The sequence below is a fragment of the Pundamilia nyererei genome, unplaced genomic scaffold (assembly GCF_000239375.1).
Source record: "Pundamilia nyererei isolate P.nyererei 1_Seehausen unplaced genomic scaffold, PunNye1.0 scaffold00338, whole genome shotgun sequence".
NCBI lineage: Eukaryota > Metazoa > Chordata > Actinopteri > Cichliformes > Cichlidae > Pundamilia > Pundamilia nyererei.
The window spans coordinates 325,836-336,709 of record NW_005187739.1 but is presented as its reverse complement, the minus strand read 5'-3'; the positions used below and the strand labels follow the sequence as shown (position 1 = coordinate 336,709).

Sequence of the window (10,874 nt, the reverse complement as noted above, 5' to 3'; positions counted from 1 at the left end):
ACACACACACACACACACACACACACACACACACACACACAGCAGTTTGTACCTTTTCTCTCTCCTTCCGTTTCCCGTGTCTCTGAAACCTTTGGCGAACGGGTTGTTGTCGATCTTCAGCTGTGTTATCTATCCAAAATAGAAGGACAGGAGCCGTTTTATACACAGAGAACCACAGGAAAACACACACACACACACACACATTGTTAGGCCCCAGTGTCTCCACCTGGTCCACATGTATTAAAACAATGCCTTTGGATTAACACACATACAGCGTAGACCTCGGATTTGCATTATTAATTAAAACGTAATGATGGTGCGTTATTCACATAGGCCCCCAGAGAGAAATTCTGCCACGAAACATTCCTCTGTGGGGCCACAGAGGCCTTCGACCCCCAGAAAAATGGCGGAGGATGCTATACTTGAACAGATAACGCTCATATCAATAATTAATACGGCGGTTTGGAACACTGCTGCCTCACAATATGTGGAAGAGGCCTGTGTGGCTCCGTGTATTTGAAGGAGCCACACAGGCCTCGGGGGAGCTTCCGTGCTCCTGGAGGCCCTCCGTGGCCCCAGAATTCAACGCTTCAGGCGCTTCCAGTTTGAGTAGCGAGTCTGAGCATCTGCCCAGTCTAGCTGCAGTGTGACCAACCCTTTAAATGCCTCCTCAATTGTGTCTTTTTGCCATAAACGTTTAGAACATGACCCCCGCCCCTGGACACGAGTCCCAATTAGCTTCAAGAAGGAGGCGAACGAACAGCCAAGGGCTTCAAAATAATGCCATCAATTTTTTTTTTACAAATTCAGGTGGAATGATTAGCTTTGATATGAAAATAAATAAATACATAAATAAATGACTCTAGTGTCACTTTGACAAGACAAAACTTTCAAATATGACGCCAGTCATTTTTAACGCAGCGTCACAACATTCATAACCTCCTTTCTCCAGCATTTATACGCCTAATTTATTCACTTCTGGACAAGGTAATAGCCCATTTATAGCCCGTGAATAGCCGATAACACACACACACACACACACACACACACACACACACACACACACACACACACACACACACACACACACACACACACACACACTCCATTTGAATTCATAGATATGTCGGCTGCAGCCACAAATCCAAGCAAAGCAGCAATTAAAAAAAATCCAGAGGGACATGGGAGTCCTCTGCAGGGAAATTAGGCGACCTACAAAATCAGATTAAGTCTTCGGGGGTTGGTGGCGGGGGGAGAGGACGCTGATGTAGGACGTTTATTTAGGATGTTTATTATGCAAAGTATAGCAGCCATATTAGAGGCCGTCGGTGCAGTGTGAACGCTGACTCACCTTGTCGTTCTGATATGCTGTCACAGCCACGAACTCGGTCTCGGGGAACACGTACGTCCTGAAGGTGCTGTAGGGAAGCTTCAGGATGTCGTTGGCCCGCACTATGTGGAACCTGGGCTGGTACTTGTGCATGGAGTTCAGGATCGTCTGGACCAACACACACAGAAAGCGAAGCTTTCGAGTGAATATCACGGCATGTTTATGTCTCTCTCTCTCAGATGCTCAACCTCGACACCAGGCAGAATCTGTTGCAGGCGGATCATCCAGCGCATTGTTATTGATGCTGTTATAATTACTGTGTAAGCAGCCTGGTCTGTAATTAGTGCGGGGCAAAGGGAAAAACCTTACCAGGCCACACATGCTGCCATGAGGAATCAGAACCACAGAAAAAAAATGATTTGATCCAATTCCTAACAGCACAAAGAGCTACAAATTTCACAAGTACACACGCACAGAGCGGCGTGGAGTTACTGCCCGGTGGTCTGTTTTGACGCATCAAAGACATCACACGCAAAACTTAAAATTCCCCCAAAATGGACCGGACACAAAGTGACAGTAAAGATACAGAAAACCAAAAACTTTAGGTGACTCTACGAGGCAATGCAAGCCCGAATCAGCGCTGCACACACCAAGAAATTCTGCTTCTTAGCTATTGCAAATTATTTAGACTGACGCGTCATGTTCCATTTATTTGCAGTAGAAAGCACACAAGGCTGCCATTCAGATACACACTGCAAAATGTGATAATATGCAACTTTGCAAACTGGTAGCGTTATTATTTATTTTATTTATTTATTTGATTTTAAATGCTTTGTAAAAAGACAAAGTAAAGCCAGTTATTTTGGATAAAACACACTCCACAAATATAGAAATGAAAAAATAAAATACACAATATATGCAACAGCCATATGAGGTTACTAGCTGGAGGGAGCGTTTCGCACTCACTTCATGTTATTTCTTTCTGACCCGATTTGGTAATACACCACTTAATCCTCAGCCTCGCAAACAGTCGGCTTAGACATGCTGGGTTTTTCTTTTCTTTTAAGTTCCCAATACAATCGGGCCTAAAACAAAGGTGTACAGTAGGGAGGTGCAGTGCAAACTACGGTCAGGGGGTAAGGAGGCCTGTAGGTGCTGCAGCTCAGGCAGCTGGGCCTGGCTTTGGATATCAAGGTGGAGAAAAATGCAGAGCCGCGATATTCTGCAGAACATCGAAGAGACACAAGTTCCAAGTCAAGTAGCGACAAAGTGACAAAGCTTTGGGTGTAAAGACGCTCCATATTATATTCTCCGTTAATTTCCTTTTAGAATACTGTAGGAGACGATGATACTCTGAGCAGATTTATGTCAGTGCTCCACGTCTCTCAGCTTTACTGAAGCTACTTGATCATTTTTCTGTGGCAGTTTCATACTAGAAATTCGCTCTGTGCTCTTTTTTTCCCCGGATTTTTTTTCCTGTGATCAAACATTCACTATCACCCATTTCCCCTCACGTCTTCCAAAAAAATAAATAAATAAAGTAAATAAAAAATCCATAAATGTTGAAAATGTCATCTTCAATATTTCAACACTCAGTGCAGCGTGTAAATATGAAAAATATCCTCCCTGCACAGAAGAAAGAAAGGAAAAAAACTCTATTTGTACTTACAAATCCATGTTTGTCCGAGATGTTGTTGGTCAGCTTGAGTTTATGGAAAGCAACAGGCTTGGCCATCCACTGCTCGCCGGTGGCCGGGCTGTCCGGGTGGATATACATCCTCTTGGGCATCTCGGGGTCGGCCTTGCCCGCCACCATCCAGCGGGAATTGTGGAACTTGTAGCGGCAGTCGTCCGCGGCCACGATGTCCATCAGCAGGATGTATTTGGCTTTTTTATCGAGGCCGTTTATTCGCACTTTGAACGGAGGGAACATCCTCCTGCGGAAAGAAACACACGCCGGGAGTCAACACGCCGCGATACAACCCGAACACAACTGCACATTATCCTGCAACATTTGAGCAAATTTGACAAAAGAGGCGTTGAGGGAAAAACGCGGCGCTCGTACAGGCAGAAATATCGCAATTGTCAGACATTCTTCTCCAAAGCTGCACACTGTTAGGCGACAGCAACACAAAAACACAGTGCGTGTGTGTTTCTGTGCGTGTGTGTGTCCAAGCCATCCACTACAAAGCTGAGGAATATATTTATGACCACACCACCTCATGTCCCTGCTTTTTGAAGTGACAGCCTGTTTATAAAACCCAGAAGCTGTGCTGCCTCCACAGAATGCAGTTTAGGAGATAAAACCTGATCAAAGCTCTTACCACATTTTCCCCAAAATATCCCAGATATGTGCTGTGGTCACGGTGGAAGTAGATGACAAATATTTCAAGACAAACGGGAGCTTTATTCAATAACTGGCTCCTCTCCCACAAATGTAGATGTGGCATAGTTATTAAAACGACATTTAAAACTGCTATTTAGGGTATAATTACTGGTAAATGCCGTGTTCTCGCTGTTTTTGTTAAATATAGTTTTTATTTTATTTTATTTTAATAAATGAGCAAACCAACAGTCACTGCAAAAATATGTACCGACCGTGCAAGGCCTGATAAAGAGGCTGCCGTTTACTGGCATTTTAGCTGCTCTAAAATTCTCGAGTAATTCTCCGAGCTTACTTGGACTAACCGAAAAGGCTTTAAACTGTATGGAAATAAAAACACGTTCTCCGGATATCCGTGAGCGGATCTATATGCATCGGGCGAGAGTTCTTACCTTCCTGACTTGGTAATAACCATCTCCGTTCCGAGTTTGTGAAACTGGTCCCAAAGATCCTTGGCTTCCAGTGTAACTTTTGGATCGTCGTCCACTTCCTCCTCGGGCTCCAGGCTTTTCATGCTGCGGAGATGAGCCGCCTGATGGTGACTGAGAGCCGGGTGGAGCCCAGCCTCCGCCGCCCCTGCCAGGCCGTGGTCCGTGATCGGCTTAGTGAGAGCACCGGGAGGGAGGCTGAGCGCCGGGAAGAAGGAAGGCTGAGCGGCCGCTAGAAAGGCGGACATGGGGAAATCGGTCGGCCGGTGTGCGTGGAAAGGGTGATAAGCCATTGCAGTCCCTGTGAAAACTGGATCTCTCATCGGTGCATCCACAAAAAGCGAAGTGAAATAACAGATATTTTAATGGTATCTCCCCCCAGCCCAGAGCCAGAAGGTCCGCTCTTCGACAGCACTCAGTAATGTCTGTAAAGCGGCACAGTGAGCACACAGCGCGTTATCGGGGTGAAGAAAATAGCCCAGAGTTGCTGCTGATGTGCGTTTCCTTTGGTTCCTGCACCGAGTCCGTCAGCAGAAGTGGCGCTTCAGTAGAAGGCAGAGCCCGGCTGCGCTGTGTGCCTCTCAGAGAAATAAGCAGTTTCTCAGTCATCCCACACTGACTGGAGAGATGTGGCCCCGTTCACTGCAGATCTGTGACTATCTCACATGTCCTTCCTGCCTCCATCCCCAACACTAATGAACCAAGCCCCTTTGATTGCTGATTTTACGCTTTCTGGACCAATTGTGGGCCCCTATAGGCGTGGTTCTGACAGCTCCGGCCAGACTCTAGGAGAGGAGGGGGGACAAGAAGGTGTCGGAAGCATTAGCAGTAAGAAAACATGTCAACAGAATAAAATATTAACCAATGACAGGAAAGATCGGGAAATCCCACCCCCATTTCTAAGCCAAACACCGGGTCAGCCCTTAGCTCTTGGCCGGTGGAGGCATCACCTCTCTCGGCTAGCTTTTTTATAATGTCGCCTGCGGAAAAAACCCAACCTGTCCACAGACTCGGTGTCTTAATACTCACCTTCATACAGAGGAACAGCCTCACTTCTCCATATTTGCCACAGTGTTTTCGAACATGTCACAGCAGTAAATCTCGCAGCTCATGCTCTGCATTCCGGAGAGATTTCTTCTCAAGAGCTGCTGCTCTCTCGGTCGCTCTATAGTCTCTATAGAGACTTCGTAATTATAGCGTCGGCTGTTTTGACGATTAGGCTGGATTTGCCTCACACTAGTCCAGGCTATGTTAACCGTGTGTATACTGAATCGAGACTCAAACAGGCTCGATTTCCCCGGGCGGGAGCCGCGTATCTGTGCGTGTTCCTGGTGGGGCTGACGGGGAGGCGGCGGCAGAGTAAAGCGGGCTGGAAAAGACCAACTCTGATGCTGCGTGGAGCAAAAACAGAGGAAGCCCGATGAATAATGATGCGTGAATTTTGCGAGAAAAATGAGGGAGAAAAAAGCGGTGAGTGCTCACTTCGATACCAACTCTTCCTTGTTTGGCTGCAGATGAAGTTTACTGCATGTATTTGAACTTGTTATTATTGTGTCGCTGCTGTATTCCTGCTGTTGCGGTGCTGCTGGCTGTCGGAGGGATTACTTTATTTTTTATTTTTAAAAAAATATTTTTTAACTCCGATATCAAACAGCGACGAGATGATTTAGAGCTCAGTCTGAGTTTGGCGCAGGCCGTGGTGGCGTGTAATCTCCGACAGGTTTTATTTTGTCAAACCAAGAGCAGTGCGGGACTCCAGGAGCCAGGAGGGGGTGGTGGTGGTGTGGGGCACCAGCCTCCCAGCACTCTGCTCTGCGGAGCTCCTTCGGCAGAATCCAGTGAACTCGGACTCGGTTTGTTAGAGAGTCGCTCGGCGCCGGTCGGCTGATGCGCCGCAGTAAGAACAATCTCCTGTCTCTTTAGATTTACCCTCAAGTGCTGTGAAGCGAAGCCTCATCTGCGGCTCTGCTCCACTGTCCTGCCTCGGTCATGACTCAGTGTCGGATCTGAGTCCCCCACCCCCCCGCCTCCTCGTTTTGGATAAACAGCTGCCCTCTCCGGGCTGGGACGATCGCGAGTGGGCCGCAGGCGTCACTTGGACAAAAACTGAAACAAAAAGTGTTAATCCCTCTGAATAAGTGTGTCAGCGACAACTGCGCATTTCCGATGAACCCCTGGAACTTAGCCGCCTCTGTGGCTTCCGCTGACACCCGCACAAAATTCTTAGTAGCCATCTAAATGTCTTCAATAACAAATCTAAACATCAAAACAAACAAACAAAAAATAGAATAAATAAAATGAAATAATCAAAAGACGAAATGCTTCTAAACTACCAAGTAATCCGTTCGGCCTCAAAACAAAAGAGACAAACAGAAAAGAAAAGTGTAAACAAAACGATTTGATGTCTCCAAACCGACACCACGATTCGGCTTGTGTGTCAGATACAGCATGTCATGTGATTTAAGAGCATGGGATGTCTGCACATCTCTGTGTTACACACTTGTTGCTCGGCTCCCATCATACAGCCATGCGTAAAAGAGTCAGCAGGCCAGAGAGAGAGTAGCTCCGGTGAACGGGGCTCATACACCTGAATGAAGCCGTTTCCACGAGCCCAGTGGATCCCACACACATCCCCGAAGCGTCATGCGCTCCCGCACGGCACACACATCAGCAGCACAGAGAGTGTCAAGGTTAAGAAGAGCTGTTTCAGACTGAAAATAATTAAGATGGGTGTTGTTGTGGTGTGTATCTAACAGCTGACTCGTCCCTAAAGCTGCTTTTTTATTTTTTGAAGACGTAGGAGACTTTGGGAGCTGCTCACTGGGCTTTACTGTGACACAAATGAAAACAGATTAGCAACATATGGAGGTGGATAACGGTTTTTCTGTTGGAATGCTCAACGGGATAATTGTATCAACAATGCTTTTACAAATTAGTCACCATTTATTTGTTCTGTGCCTTCAACGGTACAGAAATCTCCATCAAGCGCGATTTAAAAGTCATTAAGTCAAGGCAGCAGAGCTCCAGGCTGCTGGGAGCTCTACGTGGAAGGGGCATCGGCCTGATAGATTAACGCGTCCTGTGTGTTGTGGATTAATGGAAGCAGACAGTAAATATGCTCCTTAGACTTGTTCTTTGGGCATGTGTTTGTCAGCTGGGGATGTGGATATGAAGCGTCTGCGAAGAAAAAATGCGCCAAAAAGGAGCCAATTATCTGGTTTTGTCTTCAATTTCTGTTGTCTGAAAATGTATGTTTTTAAAATAAAATAATAAAAAAATAAGGTCACATAGTTGTCAGAAACGAGCCTAGATGAGGACGTTTGGAGGCTTAAATCAGAGACCTTTGGAGCTGCTTGTCACACTTCAAGCTGCAGGCTCGTATTTACCGTGAATTAACTACTTGCAGGACGCTTTCCATACAGTAGGAAGTTGACTGAGGTTTTTCTGTGTCCTTTATTCGTCCGTTCAATACAAGACAATACAACTGTGCGTAAAATGCGCCTTCCGTCCCGGTCATTTGGCCCCTGTGTCAGCGATCCGGGCCAAAGACGCTCTAATTACAACATAACGGGACGGTTTTTGCGCCATATTCGTCTATAATCGAGTATTGTTATTTTCTTCCTTTCCTCCGCATTGTTCCTTTTCTCCTTTCATCTCTCCATCTTCTCCTCCCATCTCCCTGCATCATCTCTCAGGCTATATTTAGCGGCTAGACTGAGGCCTTGGCGCCAGACCGTTTAAGACCTGTCAAAGTCCCTCATATTTCCCCTTGTCACATGGAAACCCGGCGACCAGCGGCCCTTTCCTCCTCCTCCTTCCTTTCTCTTCTCCCGCTCCTCCTTCTCTCTCCTCCTCCTGTAACTACCAGCAGCTTTCCTCCTCCTCCTCCTCCTGCTCCTCTTCGGCTGCCTTTGCTAAATGAAACATATCACTTCTCACTTGTAGCAAAAGGAAAATGTTTCCTTAAGCCCTCCCAAACTCAAACACTCCCGCACACATATTATTTGGAACAATGCATCGAAAAAGAGGTTTGCTTGTTTGTTTTTGGCTCTGAATATTACCGGATGCATCACAGATATGCTATTAAAATAATAATAATAATGATGAAATAAAAATGTCGCACCTTATACATGTTCAGTCATGAACTACAGCCACTCACATCCAGGGCTGAAGCCTTTTATTTTCCTTGCTCCCTTCTCATCTCATCTGCGTCCACGATGTTGAATAGAGGGGTTGAGGTGCGTCTGACTGACAGGTGGAACGCCAGGTGAGGGCGCTATGGTGACCCGAGGGAGCCAGAGGAGGGTGACAGAGCTGTCACAGCTACAGGCGTCACGCAGCAGACGGCCTCACAGAAATCTGAAGTCTTTCCGTTTCAGTACATTTAATCCCCCTGCTCATTTCAGCCATCTCAGTTCTGATGCTGCTGGTCACTGCGTCACGGACAGGAGATGTTTGGGTGGCGCCACAGGTGCACGGCGCGCTGCGCTCATGTACGTGTCTGACTTTGTCCAGAAATGAAAAAACACGCGAATACAAGGAAATCCAAATGATGACATCACCTGTTGCTGTTATTCTCAGGTAGAAAAAATAGATAAATACGAAATAAACTATGAATTAAAACGGGCTTCTGTTGTTGTCGGGTTACTACTTTATAGAGGAAATTTCTCGCGGATATCCGGGGGGCGGATGTGAGAAATAATTTAGATTTCCCGAAGTAAATAGTCAAATATTAAAGTTTAAGATAAAAAAAAGAAGTAATAATAATATTTGCACCTAAACTGTGTTTGTTATTCCGCTGGAATCTCCTGATATTGCTCCTGAAAATCGAGAAGTAACGGCGCACACGGTGCAGTATGTCTGCACGTTATCCTTGAAAGGTACACAGTGTTACCCCGAGGCCCAATAATTAGCTCTGCTGGCTGGATTCTTCTGGATTGAACCCGAACGGACACAAATTATTTTTACTGTACTCGTGCATGCGCACAAATGTTTGTCAAAGCAAGTTCATCCTTATTTACAGCGATCCTCTTAAACCTGCATTTGATGTTTTACGAATCTGTCCGACAAACAAGGTGACTGCAAAATCCACATTTATGTTTTTTTTTTCTTTAAGCTTATTGTATTATTATTAGATTCATCCGCTCAAATCTAAACATTTAGGAAGTTCCATGTATTATTTGTAGTTTTTTAAATCAAACAAACAAACAAACATTTGTTTGGCACATCGAGCAAACAATCGCTCAACTTATATTTGTATTTTTGTTTTTAAAAACTACAATAAAGTCTCTTTTTTGCGCGCAGTTTTACCAAATAAATCCAAGAAGGAGATTCCACTCTGTTTATGTGCATGCTTGTGGTTCGGAACAGCAGGTCTAAATTCATCCTAATCAGCAAACATTCGGGTATTTAACATCATCCAGCTGACAGCATTTATTACCATTTCATCTAAATCGAGGAGCATTTTTTAAACAGCAAAATAATCTTTTGTGTGTTTTGCAGATGTGTTGACAGCATGGAGAGATTAAATTAGCAGCTGCAGCGCCGGGAACATTGAATCATATTAAGGATCAGCAGCAGAGGAGCGGAGGAAGAGGAGAGGCTGTACCTGCAGGCCTCTGCTTTCAGGAACCCGGTACCGCAAAACATCAGGACATCCACTAAATAGCCCACAGAAAACCTCTCACCCAGGGCAGGGAAGTTTAAACAAATACGCTTTATTCTTATTTCGATTCTTATGAAAACACCTGGAGAATGAAAACGTTAAAACAGCCTGAAAATCACTTAAAACGCGACAGAAACAGCGAAGCTGCAGTAAATTAAAATCACGCCTGAACGACAGATATCCGAAATATCGTTTTTTTTAACCTCTTGAAAGATCGAATTACGCAACAGAGACACGTCACGTCTGATCACACGCACTGCATATGAATGACTCGGTCTGAATGAAACGAACCTGAAAAGTTCTGAATGGATGGCACTGCTGTCCCTCCTGCGGTCCCGCAGTGACGCTGTCACAGCGTGACGGTGGTCTCAAAGGGTGGCACGACAGGAGCCCGCAGGAACACCGAGTCCAGACTTTCCACACAGTTTCATTTCAGCGTTGCTTCATTTGAATTTTCTAATATTTATCCAGCTGACAGAAATTATTAGATCTAAGCCAGAAAACGAGGTTTCACACAGCTGCGCTGTTCAGCATCAGGGTTCTAACATATGGTTTGATGGGCCTGAATTAATCACTTGTTGCACACTAGTTAAAATCAGCAGCCTGTTTTCTCCACAATACTTCGGAAACAGCTCCGGTGTATTTTTAACATCACGGAATTCAGTCAAAATAAGAACAAAAAAAGAAAAAACAAGAACGAAACTTTAAACATAAAAACATCTCATTTTCGTCCCTAAAGCACAGCCTGCATGTTTCAGTGTGAGCGGAGTCTTCCTCTGCTCAGTCCACCGCGCACTTTTTTTCAACCCTGTGCAGCTAAATGGAGCGCTTACTGAATGTCTCCAAAAACATATTTAGAAAAGAAATGAAAATAATACTCTCTGCAGAATGTGCGTTTACAGCCCTCTCTACATGCATGCATGTGTGTTTTGAATCCACGTCTCTTTAAGTCCCGTCTTAACGCAAAATTCAGTGTGTGTCGTTTAAAAAAACTAGTCGAGTTCGTTTTTATTGAGGACGTAGAATCCACGCCAATACTGAATTCCCGAACAGTTGATTTGTAATTTA

General features: G+C 45.2%; 1 protein-coding gene and 1 long non-coding RNA gene across 3 annotated transcripts in view; one reads left to right on the top strand and one right to left on the bottom strand.

Annotated features, from left to right (window-relative positions):
- tbx2b (T-box transcription factor 2b) overlaps positions 1-5,237 on the bottom strand; it is a 9,270-nt gene extending 4,033 nt beyond the window's left edge. The window contains exons 1-5 of one of the 2 annotated variants that reach the window (XM_005752010.2): positions 5,171-5,237; positions 4,106-4,926; positions 3,000-3,267; positions 1,352-1,504; positions 53-129 (exon numbers count right to left, since the gene is read on the bottom strand). In XM_005752010.2, the coding sequence (XP_005752067.1) occupies positions 53-129; positions 1,352-1,504; positions 3,000-3,267; positions 4,106-4,464 (857 nt within the window). In that variant the 5' untranslated portion in view covers positions 4,465-4,926; positions 5,171-5,237. The remainder of the gene's footprint in view (positions 1-52; positions 130-1,351; positions 1,505-2,999; positions 3,268-4,105; positions 4,927-5,170) is intronic. The other variant, XM_005752011.2, reaches the window with a different exon arrangement.
- A 309-nt stretch (positions 5,238-5,546) lies between these two features.
- LOC102194513 (uncharacterized) lies at positions 5,547-10,503 on the top strand. Its single transcript, XR_312271.1, has 2 exons — positions 5,547-5,611; positions 9,644-10,503. It is a non-coding gene; the product is annotated as an uncharacterized LOC102194513 (long non-coding RNA).
- Positions 10,504-10,874: the final 371 nt, after the last annotated feature.